This window comes from Falco rusticolus, chromosome 13 (genome assembly GCF_015220075.1).
Source record: "Falco rusticolus isolate bFalRus1 chromosome 13, bFalRus1.pri, whole genome shotgun sequence".
Taxonomy (NCBI): domain Eukaryota; kingdom Metazoa; phylum Chordata; class Aves; order Falconiformes; family Falconidae; genus Falco; species Falco rusticolus.
In genome coordinates, this window is record NC_051199.1 from 24,469,494 (window position 1) to 24,494,487 (window position 24,994).

A 24,994-nucleotide genomic window follows, 5' to 3' on the forward strand; every position below is an offset into this window, starting at 1 on the left:
GCAGCCGTGACTCACAAACCAGTGTGTGGTTTTGTTTTCTTGTTTGCCTGCGACAGATAAAGGATCCATCCGCAGCTTGAAGACGGGTGTTGGCGAGCTGCTAGGGGAAACCAGGTTCTGGCATGGCAAAGACTATTGCAACTTTGTCTTTAAAGACTGGGTTCAACTTGACAAACCTTTTGCTGGTAAGTGCCTTTGCACCCTGGAAGTCATTACATTCCCCACAAACCCTCTTCCCTATCTTTTCAGTCTCAAACTATATTTTTTTCCTGCTTCTGAGCCAGAGGTAAGGAGGTTATTTTGGTTTGACTGCTAGGAAGAAGCAGCAAAAGCCCCTTTAAGAGGTTCTAGAGCCAATTACGCTGTCATGGTTCATGGACAGGCCTCGGTGCCATGTTCTGGAAACTTCAGCTTGGGGGGAGTGGGTGCCATGCTTTTTCATATTCATGTTCTTTGTCTGAGGAGGTCCAACCGTGCTTTCCTGTCCCGTAGATTTCATTGATAGATACACCACCCCAAGGATGCCCTGGCATGACATCTCGTCTGTGGTGCATGGCAAAGCAGCACGTGATGTCGCCCGACACTTCATCCAGCGCTGGAACTTCACTAAGGTGGGCTGTGGGCATTGCTGCTGGGGCATGGAAATAAATACAGCTTCTGCCTAATTCACGTGTCCTCCGGAGGCATGCATTTTATTATTATTTTTTTTATGTTATTCTGCTATGTTGCAATCTTTTCAAGGATTTTTTTTTTTTTCTTTTTTCCCCTGGGCAGATTATGAAGCCCAAATACCGATCCCTGTCCTACCCCTTCCTGTTGCCAAAATCTCAGCAAACTGCAAATGAGCTGAAGTATCAGGTGCCCGAGGCTATTCAAGCTACAGTCCAGGTGGGTGTTGATGGTCTCCTGCTCATATACTCCTGAGAGAGCTTGTTTTGCATCTTCCCAGCAGGAAGTATTGATACTTGACAGACCCTCTACAGAACTTGAAATTAAAAGATAAAAACCTCTTATTTAACTCACAGTATAGATGGTCAGATCCTCAATTACAATAAAATAATGCAACTCTTTCAGTAGAGATGCATTAATTTGTACCTTTGCCTTTGAAGTAAGAGGACCAAGCTGTATGCAGCACTCAGGCTGTGGGAACACCATGACCTTGTATAGCTGTTTTGTTTTCTGCTGCTCCTCTAATGTCTAACATTTGTTTTTTACATTTTGGGAAGGCCTGATGGGTTGAGGTTGACCACTGAATATTTATCTCAGATCTTAGAGCAGGCTACCAGGCCTCTGATGCCTCACTCGGATGAGTAGTGGTCAGGTACAACCCAGCATTAAGTGGAGGCTCGAGGCTGTTGCTTTCTGCATTGAACTTCATCTGCATTTTATTATGCAGTCGCTCATCCCTGTGGGTCCTCTGAAGTTCTGCACAGTCAGCCCACAGTCTCATTTGTGACAATCATCCTCTCAGTCATAACTGCCAAAATACCTATATTTAGAAACCCAGTTATCTATATGAAGTGCATACACTGAATACTCAGGTTATCCAGCAGAAACCTGGACTTGTTGAAGAACACAGTCAGAACAGTTATGCTGAAGCAGCAAAATAGTTGTGTGTCTGTGGATGAAAGATGTATGAAATGAGAGCAATTAGACCAAAACCAGGAAAAAACACATGCCTTTGCTCTTCGTAAGGAATGGTCCGCCCAGATGACAGCAGCGCTTGGGGAAGCTTAGTGTAACAAAATGCATTTTTCTGGGTTTGTGGGTTGCCAGGGCATTGTCTGCTCCTCCCCATGTGGTGTGAGGGATGGCCAGCAAGGGGATCTGGTGTCACGATCTTGGGTGTTTTGCATCAGCCTCCAAAACAATGCTCGCAGCTTGTTGAGAAATAACCTGGCTTTGGGCATCAGCATACTTCCCTGTGGCTGTAAATGCCACTCCAGCTGTGTCTGTGACACCAGCTTCCTGGGAAATTTCATTCTCGTGGAAGTGAGGGGCTTGTGTCTCTTGAGTTCTAACTGCAAGATAAGTCTCAACTTCTAAATCATGAGGTTTGCTGTAGCAAAAAGCTACGTTGTACTGATTACAGAACTGAAAGCAGTTCCCGAAGGAGGAACTGCAGTGAGTGCAGCCTAGGTCCAGCTTTCCTTTGGGCAGTTCTGCGGAGCTGCTGGCTCAGAGCATCAGCCTGTGGGAGAGGAGGATGGAGCTTGGGCGATGACTGATCAATGCTGCGTACACCAGTGCTGAGTGATGGGTGAGCTGTTTGAAAACTAGCCTCGTCGTGACATTGCTGGGGCATTGCAAATAACCAATACATTCCAGGAAATGAGGGGCTGTTCTCTGCGACGCCATAAACAGCAAAAAGAGAACAGGTTTGGCTTGTAAATTATTCATTTGAAACTATCTTGCTCATTTCTAATTTATCTCAAATTGTGGCTTTGAGAGACCTGTCATGGTAGCTCAGCCCTGCGTATAGCCAGATAAATAACATTCTATGATACTAGGCTGAAAACATGTTGCCCTGCAATGTACCAGCCTTCCCGGTATGAGGGAAGACACTGGGAGAAGGGCATTTTGCAGCACCAAGCACGGTGGAAGCAGCGAGGGTGGCTCCTCTGCCCGGGCTGGTGCACCCTCCTGCCTGGGTGCAGGTCCCTTGGCCCTGGGCTGCATGCAGCTGGGTGATGATCTCCTCGAGCTCCCAGGCATGGATCTGCATGCAGATACTGTAATTTTGGCTGTCTCTTTGGCCTGGTTTTCCTCAATCCCTAGATGGCACAAGTGCCCTGAGCATCCCTGCAGTCCCCGCTGTGGGTCAGTGAGTGGCTCAGGCTCTCCTACTGGTGTGGGCTTTAGTTTTGGCTGCTGCAGGAGGGGGAGAGAGGGGAGGATAGCTGCAGCTTGGATCTGACCTCCCCCCGCTCCTCCCAGCTGCCTTTTTCTGGAGCTGCTGGGGTCTGCATCAGGGCATCCCTGTGTGGCTCCTCCTGGCCGCAGGAATATCAGCCTCTTGCCTGTCCAATGTACTAGTTTTGGACCAGAGGGCTGCAGGTGCTCACATCTCTTTCAGCAGCACAGTCCAGTGCAGAAATAACCAGATACCCTAAAATCTTTCACCGTTTCTTCATCCAAAAAAATTAGAGCAACATTGTTGTTCCTTATGCTGAATCCTTTGGCTGGCCAACAGCCAAACCCACATTATCCCCATTTTGGTGCTGTGTAGGGACTTTGTAGGCAGCAGTTACTGCCCTGACATGAAATCCAGCATCCAGTGACTGTCCTTGGCTGTGGGGTGATTGAAAAAAGTCTGGCTGCCAGTTTTCTTGTTGCTGAGCTTGTTTGCAAATCTGTCTTCAATTATGGGCAGATCAGAGGAAGGGGAAACACAAAGGATCTGTGGGGATTGCAACGTTGCTGCAAGCCCGAGCCACTGACCTGTCAGCAACAGATTTTGACCTCGTCGTACCATCTGGTTTTGCTCTCCATTGTCAGAGGAGAGGAGCAGGAAAGTGCTTTCAGGAAGGTGGAGATAGCAGGAGCAGCACTGACAGGGGCTTTCCCCTGGGCAGGGAGGATGAATGCATCATGCATGGGAAACGATGTGGAGGTACGGCTGGGGACAGGAGAGGAGGAGCCTGTCAGACATGGGGTCTCATCCTCTTTCATTTGAACTTCTGAGCTTTGCTCACAATAGCAATGTGATTGCACATTGATTTTTTGCAAAAGTCAAATAGCTGTTGGCCAAAGGCGGTGCCAGGTTTTTTTCCATCTCTCTGTTTCTATTCCAGAGTTTCCAGTTATCAGCCAAAGCCAGCACTGCAAAAGATGTGACGTGGTGAGGCAATATCCATTTCCTGATGTAAACGCAATGAAAATTTAATGCTTTGGCAACAGCTAATGCCCTTACCTCTTTGAAGTCTGCATGAAAGCCTGCATTGTTCAGGTTTTATGCGCTAGCCCACAGCAAACACCAAATGTATTACTATTGTATCGGTTAAAGACATTAAAGGGATGACAAGCCTGGCACAGCACTCCAGCAGCTGTTGTGAGGCTTAAGAGGAAGGAGCACGGAGACACCAGCTCCACTTGGTGGGCACTGCGCTGGGCAGCATGCGGCCTTTTTTACCTGGGAAAATAGATTGGGTCTGAACCAGCTCACTTCAGATACCTTGACAGGAAAGGAGAGATGTCCAGAAGTGATGAAACATTAGTGATAAAGAAAGGCTATGTAGGAAACTTCTAGGTGTGTATTTGTCCTTGCGTGTCACAGCTTTGTTTCCTCAGGGTGCGTGACACATTCATGTGATGCCAGTGTTGGTGGCTGCAGAGATGCTGAGGTTGGTGGCCTTGTCCTGTCATCTCCTCGCCTGTCACTGTGGCTGCAGAGCTGTGCCGTGATCGGTGCTGGCCACTGAAGTGGTCCAGATTAAAAATAACTATTTCCAGGAAGTCCAAGCTGGAACACCTTACACCCATTCTGCTGTCCAAGCCAGCATCTTCTGAAAGCGCCTCTTCCCTCCACATGTGGATTTGAGGTTGTACCTGATGCGTTAGCTTTTCAGGTGGTGCTGAGTCAGCTTTTCAGGATGAGCCATGACACGTTATTCTGGGGCGAGGGCAGAGGGGTGATGGTCCTGTAACAGCGGGCAGCCTGGCGTGTGGAGAGAGCTGGGGTGCCGACGAGTGGAGGGGTGAAGAGGAAGGCAGGGGAGGCTGGGGCATGATGCTGTGGGAAGCTATGGCGCTGGGAAGGGGTAGTTTTGTGTGATGGTTCTGTCGCATCAGGTGGCATCCCCTGGTTTGGAATAAACTTGTCTTCTGGCAGTAAAGATGAATTCAAAGCAAGGGGCTTTGGCGCTATCAAGTTCCCAATTCAGAAAAGTACATTTATTTCTTGTCTGTAATGGTTTCAGTTATTGCTGCTGTAAAAAAGGGTGTGGAAGTGACTTCGTTCAGTGCAGGGCTCAGCAGCTTATCTTGAAAAGAGAAGCGGCTCTTTGGAGCGTGGACAAAGTTAACTAGCAACAGAAAAAACAGAAAAGTATTGAGTGTCAGTGTTTCGTCACCTAGGAAGACACAATCTGCAGCTTTCTGAAGTGCAATTCCAGATTGCATTTGCTGGATGTTCCCAGCACCCAGGGATGGGCTTCGGGGCCCGAGGTTTTCACCGCAGCAGGACAAAAGGCAGGGGAGGGGCAGCACAGCTGCTCATCGCCAGCTGTGCTGGTCGAGGTGGAGGGGCTACAAGCTCCTGCCAGGCTGCAGCCTGAGCTGTGTGCATGGAAGAATTAGCCTGCTTTCTACTCGGAAAAGCTGCTTTTCTGTCCTTATTACTGCTAGATGGTGGAATTTTGTTCAGGAGCTCTGCCTGCTGTGGTGTTTTGCAGGGCTTTAGCACTGGCCAGCCTGGGGTGAGTAGGAGCATGCAGCGTTGGCTTTGCAAACCAAATGGATGATTAAAACCACACCAGCATGAGCAGCATCGCCTTCGGGGGGTTGTGCAAGCAAAGGGCAGCTGTTTGGGATGGGTAGAGGCTGTGACGGCCCTTGTGTTCAGGCTGGCTCCCACAATCAAGCATCTGTGACCCCAGTGTTCAGTTTGGGAGGCTGCAGTGTGCTCCCTCCTGTTGGCCAAGTGAGCAGCCAAATGGGGAATTGCAGGATCTGCTTTTCAGTGAGCTGTGGGAGAAAGCTCCTTCTGTCCGGGTGAAGGAATTGGCTCAGGAGTCATGTGCTACTCGGCAGCAATGGCCCTCAGTGCCACCTCCTGAGATGCTCTGGAGGTGGGAGGGTTGGTTTCGTTCAGGCATGCAGCACCTGGACCAAAAGGCCAAATCCTTATCTAACTGGTATACTACTGGAAATTAATTAGCTTTTGAAATTCTTCAGCCATGCCACAGCCAGCAGCCTGCTTTGAATGATGGATGATGATGACAATGTGACAGCAGAGCCCAGGGCCAGGGTATCAGGAATGTTCAGGGGATGGGGAGAGTAACGTGGAGCAAGGCAGAAGCTGGACACAGAGAATTAAAAGAAACACATGGGAGGGATTTCCAAGGAAAAATGTTGTTGAGCCCCAGAAGACATCAGGATTTTGCATGTACTGACACACGCATTTCACAGGTCCTCAACATTTGGATCTTGTCCTGCTTGTGACTGGCCCAGAGTGCTGGTAAAATGGCTGTGTTGAGATATTTTAAGGCTGTTGTTTCAATGGCAATGTTTAAAGACAGAGGGTAACCACAAATAATTATTTCCCTTGAGCACATACCCTGCCAACACTTAATTAAAAAACACATTTCCATCTAGGAAAATGTCACTCGGGGCATAGTGTGGTTGCTTCTTGACTCAAAGCGCGGGAGCGGGTGATGCCACAGCATCTCTGGCTGCCGGGGCCGGGAAGCTCTTTGCTGTGGGGCTTGCTCAGCCTGGCCGAGAGCACGGACCGAGGTTCTTTCACATGTTGGTTTGGCTCCCTTGCACAAAAACTGCGGGAGGCAGGGGGAGAACGTGCCCGGGGGATCTTGCAGTATCTACTTTAAAAGTGGATTTCCAGTAAAAATTAAGTGTGGGCAAGTGAACTGCTATGAATTTTAAAAGTCGTATCACAACAAATCAGATAGCTTGTGGAAGAATTTGGCAGAACAAATGACTGACCTCGAGTGCTCAGGACAAAGGCATGGGCTGTGTTACCAGGCTGACCGTGGAATTACGTACCGCCTGTCTGGGGGGAAAATGCGTTGCCCAGGCTGGAGACCAGCCTGATGGGAGATCAGCGATTAGGTGGGCACACCTAAAGCTTGGAAATTTCAGTTGGTTTAAAAGCAGTTAATCATAAGACTTAAGCAAGAACAAGGCTTCTGTGCTGCTTCTATTGCATCTCGACCTGCTCAGGTGGGAGAGGGCAGTAATACAGCAATGGGACAGGGCATTGATATTTTTGATCAAAACATTATTAAGCCTTAATACTATTTTTGAGCTTCCATTCTTCTTACTACAAATGCACTATAAATGATAAGTGTTGTGTCTGTTACCTGATTTAGTGAAATCCTGACAGGCAAAAGTATCAGGGAAGAGCGCTGCCTCTTAAATAATGCACTTGCAATGCTGTTGTGTCCTGAGTGGGACAGGGCTGAAGGTGTTAATCCTTTGCTTTGCAGGTGATCCGTTCTGCTGCTGACTGGTCAGCCGGCATTAAGTACCATGAGGAATCCATCCACAATGCCTACGTCAACGTGATAGAAAACAGCAAGCACTACATATATATAGAAGTGAGTGGCAGTGAGGGAAAGCAGGAGAGTCCTGATGCTCTGGGCATGGCTCACAGCCATCAGGAGGCTAATTCTACTTCTTGAGGTTTGGTCTTAATTTTTTATCAATTTAGACACACATGGATATTAATACAGCATCTGAATTTCTGGGGCTGTTTCCACTGCTTTCAGTGGTCTTTGGACCAGTCTGATGGCTATGTACCCCGACAGCCTTCTGACCGCAAGGTGGAAAAAGAAGATATCTCCTTCACAAGCCTCTTTGCAAAATTGCCAGCAAACTTTCATGGCCTCTGCAATAGTCGTCTTGTCCTTTCCATGGATTTGCAGTGTCCCCTGTGTGTGCTCAAACCTCCCACTCACAGGGCTGGTCTTGCACCTGCACAGCCTTGAGGTGCAGGAATCTCCCATGTCCAAATGAATCTCTGTGCTGGCTGAATGGAGATGCCTATTATCCTTCTTTTAGCCTTTTGTTAGGTTGCTCTTTACATGAACTTCCTAAGGAGTGTGACTAATAAGGACTAATTCATTCCCTAAGCAAGCACAGACACACACATCATTTAATAATAATTAAAAAAGCATCCACTCAAACAGCACACAAACCCAGTTGTTTGCTCTTTAGTTGCTCTTGGTCTGAAGTAAAGCATGCAAATACTTTTTTTTGTTGTTGCTGGCAATGTCTGACAGTAGCTTTGCTTGCTTTTCCTGCAGAACCAGTTTTTTATTAGCTGTGCTGATGACAAAGTTGTCTGGAACAAGATCGGCGATGCGATTGCTCAGAGGATTCTTAAAGCTCACAGGTAACCTGTTCTTAACGAGGCAATGAAAGTCTTCCAGGTGCATGCATATGGTGTGGTGTAAAATCATATCTTGATGGACGCAACTGTATAATAGCTTTTGTAGCGCAGAACCGATGCGGTCAAACATTTGCTTGTGTTTGCAGCAGTAGGACTCTGGTGGTTTCTTTGCAGCCAGAAGGGGATTTTCTGGACTTGCCCTGATGCAAATGTATTTTTAACTGTGGATCTTGTCCTTGATATACCAGTTCAACAACCCCTTTGCTCCATAGCCAGCCAGTCTTGAACTGTGTGGTAAGGCAAGTTAATGAGTGAGAAGTTGAACTGGGACTTGTGGTTTATTTAAATTATCTATACAGAGGATTGGCTTCGTGTAGGGGAAGCAAACGCATTTCGAGGCTTTGGCTGCAGGGTTCAGTTATTGTCTGAACAACTTTTTCTGGTAAGTGCTGGAGGGTATTTACAACCTCCAGCCACCATTGCAAGGGAACCAGCACTTGTTCCTGTGTGGATCAAATCCAACCATGTTGTAGACATGCCTTTACTTCAGCATGCCTGACCTCATGTTAACGTTAATACCACAGGTAGTGGCTTGTCTTCGCTTTGATCCCGGACAGCCTTACTTAAGGTTGCTCCCCTGGAGTCTCCCTTCGAGATATGTATACATCACCATCTAAAACTGTATGCTGGTCTTACTGGGCTGATATACAGAAAACTTTCTAAACATCTTCCTTTCATCTCTCGTGCTTTTTTGCCATGCATGGAGACTTTTCTTGCAATGATTGTTTTCCATATTGTAGTTGTCCAGAACTATGCAGGGGCTGCTTGCCTGGAGGTGCTCTCTCCAGAGTCTCAGAAATTTCTCTCTTTGGCTCTTGAGGTTGGTAATTCCCACCTGGATAAAGGCAAACACCCCAAAAGAGGCAGCCACCCGGGTCTGGGCAGTACCTGCAAGGCCACAGGAGCTGCCATGAGGCAGGCTTTGTTCAGAGGCACTGTGGAAAGAGGAGCACTGTTCAAACCGGGAGAGCATGGGTGTTCTCTGCTATGCCTTTAGTAACAGGGCAGAGTAACAGGGTGGAGTTGCTGGTTATCTGTGAGCTGCAATGCATAGGCTAAATAATTGCAGTAAGCTGAGGGTGAAAGATGGGGAGGATTTTCTCACCCAGGGTCAATGAGGAGTGGTGCCAGTGCTGCTGGAAATGGCGTTGCTGGTGTTTGCGTTGCAACCTCGAGGCTCGCAGGCAGCCGGACACACAGCTCTGTGCTGGTCGGTGTCCCCATGGAAAGACGCTCTGGGTTATCTTTCCTGCCTTTGGGAACTGATCACCATGGGCCCTTTGCATCAGTTGCCTGCTTTTTAGCAATGCTACTGAGGCAGCAGAAAACTCTCCAGGTACTCTGTTAAGATCTTCCCATTATATCAAATTTATTTAACAAGTGTCGTTCTGTCCAGATACCAGAAAGCCTAGCACAAAGGGGAGTCACGCAGATTCATCAGTGGCCCATTTTCATGTGTGATGCTCACATCTGTGTGACTCCAGTTTTATTCCTAACCGAATATGAGATTCAGATTCTGCCCACTCCAGCATGCTTGGCATTGCCTAGGTTTAAAAGTAATTTCAGACCTAAATGGCTTGTATCATAGCATTCATGTTCCAAACTGCCCCAGAAAACATGTAGGTGACGCACAGATGTTGAATTGTAAATTAACATCTTTAGTTAAACTTGTACACTTCTCTCTCTTCTAGACTAAATATTTTCTATTTATGTAATTAATGATGTTCTTTTCTTGATTTCCTTTTTTTTCATGGGTGGCTCTCATAGCCGTGTGTTTATTAAACTAGTTTATAGACAAACAAACTGCTTTTTTGGGAATGCTTTTGTTGGTAGATCTCTTTCTTCATGATACAAACAGGCTTCGTTTCAAAGACCTCATTAACTGTTTCTGAGGTCTGCTGACAAACTAAAGCGCGTAGCACAGCTATAAGGAAGCGCTGGCTGAAAGGAAAGAAACACGGTCCTCCATGCCTCTCTGCCAGCACAGATGAGACCCCAGTGCTTTAACGATTTTTGTTTAAACGAATTTTAATTTTAACGAATTAACGATTCCCGTTACCCCGAAGCTCACAGGCATGGCTTGCCCGGGGAAGGAATACTTTTAACAAAAACTGCAGGCCGCCTTACGTTCAGACTGCTCCTGCACGGGTTTTGTCCCGATCAAACCGTGTTTGCCATCTAGCGGCAGCAGCCTTCGACGGAGCATCCTCCTCCCTGGCCGGGGCGCAGGGCAGGGCTCTGCCAACCCGGGGTGCCTGGCAAAGGCAGGCGGAGCAGATGCACCTGCCCTTTGTCAGCAGAGAAAACCCAGAGGTGGGTTTTAAGAAAAGCCCCAAGCAGTGCCACAATTGGAGCTTTTGTTCCGAATCAGATCGCGGTTAGGGTATGGTTTACTTTGGGGGAACTCGAACTGAGTTTTTGTGGGTTGTGGTGTATCGGTGGAATACTCACCCTCCCTGAATGATCAATGTGTCGCTTGTGCCCTGAGCTTTTTCCACCTTTTGTGATGATTCTGGCTTCTAAAAACGAGAATGTCTTGGGAATGTCAGGTCAGAGTTGGGTTTTCTGCCTGTGATAGCTGTGTACTCTCGGCTGTGCTCTGCCAGGCAGTCGTCCACCCCAGTCCGCACCAGTATCACTGTGACTGGGCTATTGGGGAGCTCTAACCAACTTCTATAGTGGCAGGCACAATCTGCAAAATAACTAGCAGATTGGCCTCGAACTTCAGTGAAAATGCATTTCTTTTCCTTTAGCTGCTTCTGTTGTCTGCTGAGAGTGAACTAACTGTTCCTTCTGCTCCTGAAGGTCTGAGCACTTGCTGTGGTGCTGATGACGGGTGTTGAACACCTGAAACTGGGAATACACTTCACACAGTGCTCCCTTAAAATCTGTGTCATGGCCTTGGATGGAAACCAAGTTGGTCAGCACAGGGAGAGTGAAACCGAGGGGATTTCACCTTGTACAAAGCTGTAACATTTGCAGGCTGATGTTTCCCCAAACTATCATTCCAGGGAAAACAAGCGTTTCCGAGTATACGTGGTGATCCCACTGCTGCCTGGCTTTGAAGGAGACATTTCGACCGGCGGGGGGAACGCGCTGCAGGCCATAATGCACTTCAACTACAGGTACTGTGGGCAGGGCTGGGCGAGACCTCCTGTCACCTCGTCACCAGCTGCGAGCCGTGCCCGAGGGCCAGCTGCCAGTAGCGGGGCGTCACACTAGATGGTGTCCACGCAGGCACCCGGTGTTTGCAAAAGGACAAAAAAAGCATTTGTGTAGCTTCTTTCACTTAGCTTATTTATTTGCTAGCCACAGGATTTGCATCGGGAGGCGAGGCGATGCTGGCTGAGCGGGGAAGTGCAGTGGGTAAAGCCTGGTGCAGGCAAACACCCCCCTGGATGTGGGGAACCCCTGCCTCTGCCCTGGCGCAGCAAGCTGTAGAATCATAGAATAGTTTAGGTTGGAAAAGACCTTTAAGATCGTCCAGTCCAACCATTAACTCGGCACTGCCGAGCCCACTGCTACACCGTGTCCCCGAGTGCCATGTGTCCCCCGATCCCTTACACAAACGCCCCAATTCCTGACTCTCAGCCGCTCCCACATGCGGGGAGTGCTGCCACGTGCACTCCCTTCCCTTTCAGCTCCTCAAACCGGGACTGACTGATCTCTCGGCTCTCTGCCCTCCCACTCGACAGCTGTGCTCTCCTGTAGGCACTTACTGCGGATTTTACTGGGGGTCCCTGTGGCAGCATCCCCAGCGCCACTGCAGCCGGGAGGCAGCATGCCACCCTGCGGGTTCATTAGCTGCGCTTCGTCTCCAAATCTGCCTTTTTGGCCGATACTTCTCCTGGCTCTGCCCGTCAGCCCCGCAAAGGCAATGGCGTTCTCCCCAGTGAGATTCCCCGGCTCTGGATGGATGGGTTTTGGGGGCACGGGCACCCAGCAGCTCTCATGGGAAGGACTGAGGTGCGGCCGTGTTGGGTGGACCCGCACTGGGAGCGGGCCGTGGAGGAAGGCAAAATGGGCCAAGGCAAGGTGGCTTTACTGATAAGCTGCTGTGTTATGGTATGGCCTGGGCACAGTTATCTGCGGAGACTACTGCCACCTCCAGTGTGAAATCCGTGTCTGCTGGTCTGCAGGGCTCCTGCTCCAGAAGGATGAGCAGGGCAGGAGGCACAAGCAGAAGCAAAGCAGTGTGCCTGCCTAGCGAGGCCCTTCTGCCTGAGCTTCCTTCTGCAAGGACAGCCATACGTCTTGAGAAATCGCTCATGGGTTGGGTTTTTTTGAATGAGATGCTGGCTGTGGCTTTTCCAGCCCAGCTGTAATCACACAAACTCCCAGACCTGGCACTCTTGCACATGTTGCCTTTTTTTCTTAATGTGATTTCGTATCCAGACCTGTGGCACAGATGGTAGCAGCCCTGTTTGTAACACGTTTATCGGCATCATGGCATTCTCTAAAAGGCGAAAATGCTCCCCAGCTCCTATGCGGATTGATACAAGCTCCTTTAGGAAATGAGCAGTCCTTGATATATCAACAGTCATTTGGGGAAAATGCGTGCTCTGGAAGCACTGTCTTTCGTCTATTAGGATGGGGTATTTAAGAGGCTTCTGTGTTTGTGATTTACCTTGCCCGGGTCTGATTCAGCATATGCTGTTGCCTCACGGCACAGTGGTGCTGACGGCTGCCTACCTTCTTTCCAGGACCATGTGCCGAGGAGAAAACTCAATCCTGGGCCAGCTGAAGGGAGAGGGTAAGAGCTTTATTCCTTTCCTCTATGTTGTTTGGTCTTGGGATGCTGCTGTTCGATGGATACATGTACAACACACAAACTGGACTCTCCAGCTTCTTGTTAACGTGGGCTTGCTGTTGCTGAGGGCTGCAGGCATGGACTGGGGCATCTCGCAACAACGTGTGATACAGGCTCGTGGGGCTGGTGAGTGACCTCCTCCTCCTCCTCCTCCTCCTCTGCCATCACCCCATGGTGAGGTCTGCTGGGTCACACGAGCCATGGCCAGTTGTCAGACCTCGCACTTGGATGCAGCCCTGATCCGGAGGAGAGGAGGACCCCCCAGGGAGGAGCACGGCATGGTTGCAGCTGCTCAGGATCGTGTTATTTGGAAAATGTCCTGAGTGGGGCCACAATTCTGGGAAAGACAAGCCCCCGGCCTCCCCTGTGAATCCCACCCTGGGATTGTGTCTGGTAGTTGAACACGGAGAGAAAAAACCTGCCTAAGCAGGACGCTGTTTCTGAGTGGCTTCCTCGCCATGAGGATGCCTGCTTGAATTCGCTCCGCTGGGAATCGGAGCACCATGAACACCCACATATCACAAATGCTAGGGGCGTACATAATGCCTCATTCGTTCCAGGTCTTTGTGTAAATCTGAGCTGCAGACACGTACATTAGGACATATTTTCCGTACTGTGCACGGACCAAACACCTGCTCACAGCCTCCTTTCTGCAGGATCTGCAGAACAGTCGCATAGTCCAGTTATTTTAAGATGCTTGGATCAGTTGTGAGCACTTGCGTGCTGTGCAAGGGAGATTGGGGTCATTTCTCACCAAAGTGGAAGTATCTGAGCAGGCAGCAGATCAGAGCAGCACAGAGAGCCCACAGGCAGCTTTTAAAGTCTATTTTTAGAGAAACTTATTTCCGATATCTGTTTTTTTAGTATTTTTCTAAAAAGTCAAAAGTGAACTGTTATTCATATGGGTCTCCATATAAAAAGAGGGTCTTTTCTCCTTCTTCTTCCACCTCCCTCATCCCATTGGTTTTGTTCTTTTCTAATTTTCAGTTGGAGATAAGTGGATAAACTACATTTCATTCTGTGGACTTCGAACATATGCAGAGTTGGAAGGAAAACTAGTCACAGAGCTCATCTATGTCCACAGCAAACTGCTTATTGCTGATGACAACACAGTTATAATCGGTGAGGAGGGGGCTTGCGGAAGGGGTTTGGACCACTCAGTTAATCTGGATTAGTCCCTTCGCTTCTCTGCCCTGTGCTCAGTGCAGGCTGTGGTGCCATGTGCTTTTCTGTGTTATGATTTCTTTCTCATGAAATATTTTGCTGTTTAGAAAAACCCAGAAAAACAAACTCATCAGGAGGATAGGTAGGAGGGAGGAAAGCATTTGGAGAGCTGTCGTTTAATTTGTTTTTCTGAAGTGATTTTAAATCTTTGTGTAACAGTGAAGAGAATCCCAGTGCAGGGAATATTGTCCATCTGTCTTGTATCAAACTCTGCTCTAGCAGGAAGACTTGTGAGACTTGTCATCTGTTCCTTAAAGAACAGAATGTGCCGTAAAATTTGGAAAGTTCGGACAACATGTGTCATTTATCAGCTCTGTTTCCTAAGAATGGGGAAATATGTTATAACAAGTAATAGATATCATTTCATCCATTCCTTTACCATATTTATTATGAGATCACGAAGGAAATACAAAAGACTTCAGGCTCAGAGTTCTACATCGCAGCAGAAAAGCAGAATTTTAGCCTATTCCTTTAAAGAAGCCCTTTTCGATGTGTTATCTCAGCAACAGAAACTTTGCCAAAGAATAACTTAATACCAGATTTTGCAAGACTCAAAATACTTCCCTCCTTCAAAGCAGCAGTCCAGCCTGTAGTCTTGGATGACCTGTGGTGAGATTGGCTCTTCTGTTACCCTCTCAGGGGTCAGATCCCATCTCTAGTATGCGGAGCAGCTCAGAGGTGGTTTTATTACAGCAGGAGCAGCGCTGTTGCAAGTGTGATGGTCTGGGGGCCTGAGACAGCTCTTAATTTCTATTTTCTGTACCTATAAGCCTGAGGATAGGTTTTTATACAGCATGTGCATCCGTGCCAGCTGGTGAGGTGATGGGGAGCCAGTGTTTTTCCACCCAAGAAAGGGAAGGTGCATGGAAATAAAATGCTAATGTGCAGGAGAGGGAGAGGAAAGGGTAGAGAGGGGCTTAGTTTGTTTTTTCTCTGGAGGTGTTAGCTCCCCTTGAGTTAGTTCAGTCACTGGGAAGGCTAAATGACTCTCTAGCACCTGGGGGTCTCTTACGGAGCTGGGAGCTGTGTCTGAAGGTTTTTTATTGTTTGGTCAGTTCTGTGGGTTGGTGACCTGATGACTCCTATTGCTGGCTGCATCCTGCTGTCCCTTTGGAGCCAACAAGTGCTGTGGTGTCCCCCATCCCTTGCCTTCTGACGGCTGTACGGGGCAGAGAATATGTGGGGCTGTTTGGAGGATAAAGCCTCAGCTGGTCTCGAGCAGGGCTGTGGGTGTCAGACCTTGCATGGCATGTGCGGGCTGGGGAGCTCCCACCGCGGTGCAGTCAGGGCACCCAAAGCGCACCCAAACCCTTACGTGAGCAGGGTGGTGCATTTTGGAGAGGGACCCCCACCCCCCAAAAGGCACAGCCAGAGCCATACGATAGAAATGCAATGAGGGAAACATCTCCAGCAGCTTTGTTGGGGACTGAAGAGGTTATTTCCCAGACGCAAGCAGGGAGCTGTGCACAGGGCACCCACGGGTCCCCCTGCCAGGGCAGGCACCTCCCCTGCACCCCTCTGGAAAGCACCTCTCTTCTTCCTGGGGTCTGGGTGTTACACAGCGTGTGACAGCGCTGCAGGAAGCACAGGGCAAGGAGTAGAGAAAAAACATCTCCTGTGGTCGGGAAGTCCCCCAGAGCCCTGGGTCTGCTGCTGCCTTGCTGCCTTAGCTTTTGTGCCTGAAGTGTGGTCCTGGCAGGACAGGAGGGTCCAGGTGTTGGTTACCCACAGTGAGATGATGTCCTTCTTCCTAAAGCCCTCTCCCAAAAAAATCCCTACGTTCTAAATACAAATGAAAAACTTCCCCTCTTCACACTACTAAAGATGGGTGGATTTACCCATGGAGTCCATCCTGCGTCATTTAACTTGGGATCCAAATAGAATGCAGTTAAGACCTTTGAAATCCTTCAGCAAAAGCATCTGGGAAGTTACAGAGAGTAAACTTTTGAAAATGATGGTTTGAGTTTGGCTATGATTTAACTTCTTCCAAGCCTGGAGCTTTTGAAGCCTGAAAAAATTATTTTTTTTTCCTTTTCCCTCCCCCAGATTCTGACTCTCAGGGTCTGTGTTTCCATAAGGAAGCCCTCTGGTTGGGGTTTTACCTAGCAAAGCATAGATGGGGGGGGGGCGGGGTGTGTGCAGGAGCATCTCGTGCAGCAGTGGTGCACTGCCAGTGCTTCTTTTTCCCCCTTGCCAGGCTCTGCCAACATCAACGACCGCAGCATGCTGGGGAAGCGTGACAGTGAAATGGCCATCATTGTGCAGGACACCGAGACCATCCCCTCCGTGATGGACGGGGAGGACTACAGCGCTGGGAAGTTTGCCCAGTCCCTCCGGCTGCAGTGCTTCAGGTGGGATGCACAGGGCTGGCCAAGCGCGGGCAGCGAGCAGGGATGTAGGCAGGGCTTGCTCAGCCTTACGCCTGCCCGCAGCCTTTCAAACCAACGGGGCTGCTGCTGCCTGCTCAGGTTTAGCATTGCTTGGCCTGGATTTAGTCCAGGGTTTTGCTGCTGTTTCATTGGCGTTAGTTAGCCTTTCTCACGCCGCTCCTGCCCTCAGCTTGGCAGCTTTACTTACAAATTGTTTTACTCTGGGATTTCGCTAGGAGAGCTCATAAACAACACCGTGATATTTTGCCTCCAGATCCTGTTTTCACACTCTCTAAATTTTGGGGGGTGGTGGCTCTGATGCAAGTTTCTTGACTCGGAGCAGCCATCTGGCCCACAACATGGCCATTTTTTCTTTTAGACTTTTTTTTTTTTTGCCCCCCTACCCTATTTCCCATCTGGACAGTTATCACGCAGAAAAAAGGAGAAAATCAGAAAATCAAGCAGCGTTATGGCTGACAGACTATTGCAGGGACAGGAGTGGGAGGGTGCAGGAAGCGTGCACGGTCTGGCAAGTCCCAACAAAACTTTTCCTCTCCCGGCATTTCAAGAGGGGGAGTGCCCCGTGCCTCAGCCTCCATGAGCATCGATCCCTTTGCCTTCTCAGGGTTGTCCTTGGTGGCTCTAATCTCAGTCCAGAACACCAAGATCCCGTCTGTGACAAATTCTTCAAGGAGGTGTGGATTTCTACAGCAGCTCGCAATGCCACCATCTTTGACAAGGTGAGGAATGCGTTGACTTTCCCCTCCCTCCTTCCTGCACGGCAGCAGCAGATGCCAACGGGAGAAGCAGCACAGGGAGGACAAGGGCAGCAGGTCCAGCTCCTGGGGCTGGACCCTCGGAGATGCTTTGAAGGAACGAGTAGTGTTGGATGCAAGAGCTGTGGACAAGAAACCGGAGTTTGTGCATCCTCAAAGTGACGGCAGCCCAAGAAGGCAGCAGTTCTGACTTGACCTTTTATTTGTAATGGCTGTAGCTCCAGTGAATGGCCGTGGTGTACTCACTACTTCTAGCTGGCCATAGCATAACTGGAGTAGAAGTAAATTTTACTTCTGGTTTTTAATGAGCTTTTGCAGTGATTAGGAAAAGCCCTGGAGCCTTCCCCTCTGCCTGCTCCAGCCGTATCACAGATAGGCACATACCTCTTCCCTCCCCATTCTCCAGGCTGCTAATGAAGTCCCATCCCGGGAAATTTGTATTAGATATTTTGGTCTTTCTCGGGAACCCTGCATTGCAGTATTTCCCCCGCACTGACATGCCACTTCTTCTTTCTGTTTTGATCAGGTTTTCCGATGCCTTCCCAGTGACCAGGTGAATAATTTAACCCAACTGCGTGATTTCATCAACAAGCCCAAATTAGCAACTGATGATCCTGCAAAAGCAGCAGAAGAATTAAAGAAGATTCGTGGGTTTTTAGTACAATTCCCTTTTCGTTTTCTGGAGGAAGAGTACTTGCTTCCCTCCGTTGGAACAAAGGAGTCCATGGTACCCATGGAGGTTTGGACTTAAGAAGATGCAGACGTTTTAAAGCCTGGTTCTCTAGAGACAAGTTGATGAATGACATGGGATTTTGGAAAGCTTTTTATTGCTAAGTGAGGCAAAAAAACATCTCCACCAAGCTTAATGTGCCTTTCCTAAGGGTTTTGGTGGAGGAACTTGAAGCAAATCAACACTAGCAAAGGAGAGGAGCAGAAAGACTTGGAAATTATGGCAAATGAGAAGTTTTGCCTCCGAGGGAGTTATTTTTTTAAGGCATGTTCTGAGCACCTAAAGGACACAGGCTCCTTCCTAGGACAGGAAACTATTCCCAGTCGATGTTGTCACTGCTGCCAGCTGTGTACTGTGGATGCATACGTACTGTGGTCGTGCTGTGGCTGCGCAGGAGTCATGGGCTGCGTGTGCTTCTAAGGCTTTTGGGTATCTGTACCTTGGCTTGCTGGAGTCCCCCTGTGTTACCCCTTCCATGCACCATCAGAGCACGTCATGCTGCTCTGGCACTGTTGGGAAGTGCTGTTTGGTGCTGCCTTGGGCTGTCCTACAGCTTGCAAAGTGCAGGTCTTTCACTTGATAAATGGAAACAGACTAACAATCTTGTATCAGAATCAACATTTCTGTCTCTTCTCCTCTCTGGGGGTGGAAAAAAAGACATTTCTACCGTGGCTACAGCAATCAGCAGTCCTCACGCACAGCGTGACACTGCCTTGGCCTTGGCGAAGGGTGACCTCGATGGAGCCGGAGGTGCTGAAAATCATCAGGGTTTGCTGGCCTTTGCAGACACGCAACAACATCTCAGTTTGTTCCAACTGCGCATGAAGGCTTTCTCCAGGAGAAGATCAAGGTTTAAACTCAAGCCTTAGACCTCCAGAGCTGTAGGAAAGCGAGGCACTGTGTGTAATGGGACATAAACTCAAAAGCCAGCATTGGCCGCGTTAAGCTCTGCACTCTGGGTCTTCCATTCATGCATTTGTATTGCAGTACATAGGTAGACTTTTCTTTCCATCCCTTTCCTCCCTATTTAAAAGAAGGGAAAGGTCACTAAGCTAGAGCTGATGCCATGCTCAAACTGAGCTGGCGTGTCGCTTTGTCGATGGGCTGAATGCGAGGGGGAAGGGGAGCAGTCAGCAAAGCCTTGTCTCTGGTCTACTCCGTTAGACCAGCCACAGTCTTGAGCTCAGTCATGCAGGACGTGTCTTCCCAAGTGCAGGTAAAACTCAGCATTTCTGTAAGACAGGTTCTAAAGCTATTTGGCATCTCACTGTGCAGCAAAGCAGCAATTCAATTCAGCATCCCTGGGCAAAACACTACCACTCCTGGGTCGGGATGTCGTCATTCTGGTGCTATCCTGGGTCTCACTCCATCCTGCAATGACCTCACAGTTTCATGTCCAGCTCCTACTGCAGTCCCAGGAGAGTTGTTCCCCAGCGGTTGGCGGTGCCATGTTGAACACTAAGAGATCGGACCATTAGAAACACCTAACAAGGGCTGGGTCTGGAGAGGTGGGAGGCTGAGCTCCTCTGCTGCCACTGCGTCCAGGGGCATCCCTTTGCTAGCTGGGTTTAACTCTGTGTCCGACTATCCTTAGTCAAAAGACCAGGTGAACGGGTATTTACTTTAGCTCACAAGCAAGTTTCTTTTTTCCTTTTCTGGCTCTTCCAACAGTCTCACCTGTTTCTAACTGGAAAAGAATCATACCAGTCAAACTCACACCCAAAACATATCTGGCGCCACGTTTTAGCTGATTGCCTTCTGTGTCTTCAGACCTGTAACTAGGCATCAGGTCATTCTGTACCTGCTGCATCACCTGAGTAAGTAACAACCCCAGATGTTCTTCCAGGGCAGCCCAAGCCTCGGCCCCTTCCCACAGTTTCCATTGTTTTACGCTTGTGTTTTGTAGATGCAGTTGCTTATTACACTGCTCTCTGGCTGATGTGGCTGTGGTCTGGTTAGCCTGTTGGAAGTACACATGCAGCATTTTATGTGATGATCTTTGGTCCAGGGGGTTGATGCTTTTAGCTGGCACACTGTTAGCAGATAAGTATGTTCCTTTGATTATTTTTTTTTTTTCCCCCTTAAAAAAATTGACCTGGGGTCACCCTGTGTGGAGCCAGAGCCGCATGTGCCCTGACCACCTGCAATCAAGAAAGATCAAAGGTGTCTTGTTATTTCACATCAGTGCTAGTTCAGAGCTTTTCTCTTCTGATACGCTTTTAGCTGTTTTAGTTTGAACAAAGCTGCTAACTTTAAACAATTACAGCCTGTCAGGGAATCACTGTAGGTCCCACAGATCTGTATTCATAGTTGAAAAGGAAGCATTCAACCCTGCCACCCGTACACGTGAACCTTGAAGAAGTGCAAGACTCCTGTCATCTTCTAAGTGCTCTTATTGTCCTCATCCTCATATTAGCAAAGAGTCTTGTAATTGTTAAATTATCCTTATATTGTCTTTTAAGGTGGTAGGTAGCTGACAATTGGGCTTCATAACTCCAGTGGCGTTAAGTCCCCTTCTGCCAGGCTGCTCTGGGGAAAAACCACCTAGGTTCTGCACCACTCAGCCCACCGTGTGATGGCTGCAGGTCCCAAGTGACACAGCAGAGCCACATAGGAAGGATTTAATTGACTGATTCTGTATGAAAAGGTGCTAATTAAGAAGGTCTTTTGCTGTTAAAGTAGCAGATGGACCTCACATTGGCTCCCTGTCCAGGAGGAGGTTTCCCTCTGTAGGAACAGAGGAGCCGCACTGAATGTCCCTTCCCTGTGTTGGTGCTAAATTCCTGATACCAGGAGTTTAGTGACATTCAAATGCAAGCAAGGTGTGCAAGGCAGCTTCAGCGCAGCGTAGAGAACCCTGCATCGCCAGGGGCTCATGGGGTCATCAACCCCCTCTCCGTGGATGTGGCCCTGCTCACCCCAAACAGATGATGGGGCTGGAGTTTGCAGTGAAGACATGGCTCTTGTTCGCACCTGCGGGCTGTGCTGTTTGGAGCTGGCTCCTTCGGTCCCGTCAGCTAGAGGCGTATTTCTTATATTAAGAAGCCTGTGAGGTTGAACACCTTGAGAGAGTTAATTTCTGCACCTGAACAATCACTGTTTCTTAGTCAGTAATACCAGTGTGGGTTTATTTTTAATACCTTCAAACTGGAGAGGACTGCTCGCAGATATACAGTACTGTACCAAGTGGTGTGGATTCAGGCACTAGCAAACCCAGAAATATGAACTGTTTCTTGTGGCATTTATTTCTTCGAATTATAAGAAATGAGAACTTTTCCCAGGCTCAAACTATTTTGTAGTTCAACTTGAGTCTAAAATGTTTTTTCTTTTAATTTATTCCTTAACACATGCCACTTTGAGAACTCACACTTCTTACCGTATCTTTTTAATAGTCTGATATTTTAAAATACATGTTTTGTTGTATAGATGTTGGACTGGATAAATGTTTCACTGTAATGCTAATGCATGGTTTAAAAAATGAGGGATAAGATGTCATCATATGTAAGAGCTTTTACTAAAATACAATTTGTAGGAGAATTATTCCAGTGCTCCATGGCAGACACAAAGTGCTTGGGTCAGTTTCTGGGCCCTTGTCTTGGTGCGTGCCTGACGTGATGTGAGCTTTGCTGGATTAAACCCCAAACACTCCATTTTGATCAGGTTTCACAACATGATTTTGCAGTCCTGGTGCTGTCCCCAGGGGAGACCTCAGTGCAGGTTCTGCCTAGCTGGGACCCTGACATGAATAATTTACAGTATCTTTATTCCTTCCAAGGAAACTTCCATGTACAATCAAGCTCAGATGTGGTTTGCTATTGTTATTTCAGTGTAACAAGTCTTTTGTGCACTTGTTAGGACAGTCGGGGGGTTGTAATATGTGCACAGAAGCTGCATTTGTGGGGACATTGAAAGAAAATTCTGCATGGTCCTTTAGGTTAATGCCATTTCCTTCTCCTGCCGAATGCAAAGACCCAAATCCATGCTGGTCTAAACTGACACACCTCCATCAGCCGCAGAGCTGCTGCACTGGTTTTTCTGACAGAGAGGACTTGGTTTGTAGGATGCAGTGGTGGCCAAGGTGGAGAAAGCAAGTGGGCTCCAGACCAGGTAGACAGAGAGAGGTTGGCATCTCTTGGGTGACCTACAAGATGTGAATACATTCTCACATTTTGTGGCCCTTGTTCTGCAAATTGTTTCAAACGAGCAATCCCTCTGCACAGCTGAGCTCCTGCTGAAACCAGGAGCTTTGCAGAATCGAGGTTTAAACCAGGAGTGTAACGCCATGGTGGTGAATCAGGTTAAGCATGCAAAACGAAGGTGTATCAAAGTGGAGCAGACCCACAAACTGCACATTGACCGCTGAATGCAGTGATCCTCTTGGGGTTTCTCTCTCTCTCTTTTTTTTTCTTTTTTTTTTTTTTAATTTCCCTGCCTGCTTTCTTGTTGTATTTTCCAGTATTTGTGATTATTCCATTTTCAATATCCCAGCGTGTTTTCATAAAATCTCCTCCATGTAAATAACTCCACCTTACCTCTTTCCTGACAATTGGGAAATGAGAAAAAGTGTTGAAAGTCACAGTTCTGGGAATGTTGGTTGTTTTTTTTTTTTTCTAAATTGTGTCTCTAGCTAGACTAATCAACAACAGGAGAGCTTCCACTTCGGGTGAGTGCAGGTCTCCGTGCGTCTCTACCTTCCGATGGTGTGGTTGTGAACACTGAATATCCCTTCTGTGAAGGCTGCTGGAATTGAGTTTTGTATCCTTGTTCCTGCTAACGATCGCTTTCCTTTCCACTCGGTTTGTATCTGGTAAATGAATGTGTATTAATGGACTGAAAATACAACTGATTATCATGTCAAAATGTTTGGCTTTGGTCTTGTTTTTACTTGTTCTGCAGACTGTGGCCACATCCTCCTTGTGGGCTGAGTTCTGCCCTTGCCTTGCGTTGACAGTGCTGTCCCAGCAGCCGAGACATGATGGAAAAAGGCTCAGAAATGTAATAAAAATGGCTAGACTTGAGTCACTAGTGTTTTCCAGGGAGAGAGAAATTGCTGTGTGGAGTGAAACAGTATAGAAAGAGAAAATTGGACGACTTACATTTTAAAATCCTATTTTAAAAGTTTTAATAATCTGAAAGCGTTATGAGAGGCACAGACAAAAATGCTCTCCAAAACAGAACTAACTTGCCACTGTTCCTTTTAACTTTCGGTAAAGGAAATCCAGTATATATAGAGAAAAAAGCAGATTACCATTGTCCTCAAGGGGGAGAAGAGATTAATAAAGCATCAGTGGCGTTTCCAAGCTCTCTTGCAAACTGAAGACATATTAACTTCTCTGTTTCTTAGGTTTCATCTCCTTCCTCAAATGCCAAAGGGCTCTCCGCATCTTCAAAACTCCCAGATCCAGTCTGTGCCCTTGATAAACACAATAAGCCAAGATAACAGAGCTGGAGCTTCAGGGCAGGGGTGTGTTGGTAAAAGGCAGGCAGCTGCTGACTGACACCCCAGCTTCTGCTGCCACTCTGGCATCTCACAGCTAATTACATGCTTGCTGCATCACGCTTCCCAGGTCTTGCAGGCAGAGATAACAGCAGGCAGGAGTGATGGGAAGACCTGCCAGTCAGCACTGGGCACAGGGTGCTGGCTGGCAGTGGCGCAGGCATGAGGGCAGCGTGGGTGGCCACGGCCGAAGCTGGCAGCCCTTGCTGGCTCTGTCTTGCCAGCATCGGTTGGTTTCTGGGCCAGCAGTGCAGGAGAGCGGGGGTATCACAACGCAAGCTTATCTCTGTATGAAATTATGGCGAAATTAGAAGTGGTCTTGAATCTAGAGAGCGTAGGTATCGATTTGTAAGAAGGATCCTTTCCCTTCTCTACATGATGTAGGAGCCCAACTTGAGGGCACTGTTGCTGCTTTTTCTGTTTTCCCTCTCCTACACATAGGCATGCAATGCTTTTACTGTGCACCACTTCATCCACATCCACAGCCCATTCAAAATACAAGTGAAGGCCAGCTTACGGGCTATAGTGGGCACAAACTGTGCAGGGGAGGCAGGAACGCGCTGCCGTCAGCGAGGACAATGGCAAAACTCCCTTTGACTTCCCTACAGAAAGCATTTGCCTGATGCATGACTTGCAAAGCCTCTAATTTGATGGCTCCTCGCTGAGCAGAATTGTAGCCTATGCGTACCCTGAACACAAAGCCCAATTGCTAGTATGTTTAAGACCTGTTATTTCCAGGATGGATTTCTCCAGCCACTTTTGTACCGAGGCAGTTCCTGCCTCCTCTCGCAGGTCAGCTCTCCATTGCTGATGTGTCCGCAGGCATCCAGTGCCGGAGGCTGGAGAATTTCTCTCCTCCACCCCAGCACCGAGCACATCTGCTCTTTGGGCCTTCATTAGCCATGCATTTATGCACAGAGCTCTCAATAATGTGTCAACTTTTTAATTAGTGCCAGCCTTTTGAGTGTATGAAATTACTAATACTCTGTAGTTATTTTTGTAGAGAAGGGAAGAAAGAAAGGAAAGGTTTTGTGAGATGGGTCTAAAGGCATGTGAAGAAACAGGTTTCTTCTCACTGCTAAAAATCAATCTGGTTTAGTTTCTCTGCAATTGTGCCAGCTCTTCAGATTTTCAAGTATGTCTCTGAAGCACTGATGCGGTGGAGCAAAGGTTTTAAAAGCTGGAATCACAACAGCACTGTGAGTGAAATGCTCTATTTTTTTTTATTGGAAAAATTAAAAGTGACAGTTTCAAAATTGGTTCCACTGCTTTGATTGATTACTCAGAATATTTCGCTCAAAATGATTATGGCAAGATTTTCTACTGAGGCTTGTGGCTGGGATGGAAATTAATTTGAAGAAGGGGGGGGGGGGGGATGTTCTTAAAAAAGAAATTATTCTGCAAAGGAAACTGTTTATACCCAGAATCAGTGATGAGTAATCTCTCCATAGTCAGCC

At 48.0% G+C, this 24,994-nt stretch overlaps 1 protein-coding gene across 6 annotated transcripts in view; it reads left to right on the plus strand.

Annotated features, from left to right (window-relative positions):
- The window catches only part of PLD1 (phospholipase D1), a 75,827-nt gene extending 52,927 nt beyond the window's left edge, over positions 1 to 22,900 (plus strand). For 5 of the 6 annotated variants that reach the window (XM_037406592.1, XM_037406594.1, XM_037406593.1 and 2 more), the window contains 11 exons: positions 57 to 185; positions 493 to 611; positions 775 to 888; positions 7,167 to 7,277; positions 7,986 to 8,074; positions 11,143 to 11,256; positions 12,835 to 12,884; positions 13,929 to 14,063; positions 16,363 to 16,516; positions 17,160 to 17,274; positions 17,837 to 22,900. In XM_037406592.1, the coding sequence (XP_037262489.1) occupies positions 57 to 185; positions 493 to 611; positions 775 to 888; positions 7,167 to 7,277; positions 7,986 to 8,074; positions 11,143 to 11,256; positions 12,835 to 12,884; positions 13,929 to 14,063; positions 16,363 to 16,516; positions 17,160 to 17,274; positions 17,837 to 18,061 (1,355 nt within the window). In that variant the 3' untranslated portion in view covers positions 18,062 to 22,900. The remainder of the gene's footprint in view (positions 1 to 56; positions 186 to 492; positions 612 to 774; positions 889 to 7,166; positions 7,278 to 7,985; positions 8,075 to 11,142; positions 11,257 to 12,834; positions 12,885 to 13,928; positions 14,064 to 16,362; positions 16,517 to 17,159; positions 17,275 to 17,836) is intronic. The other variant, XM_037406597.1, reaches the window with a different exon arrangement.
- The last annotated feature ends 2,094 nt before the right edge of the window (positions 22,901 to 24,994 follow it).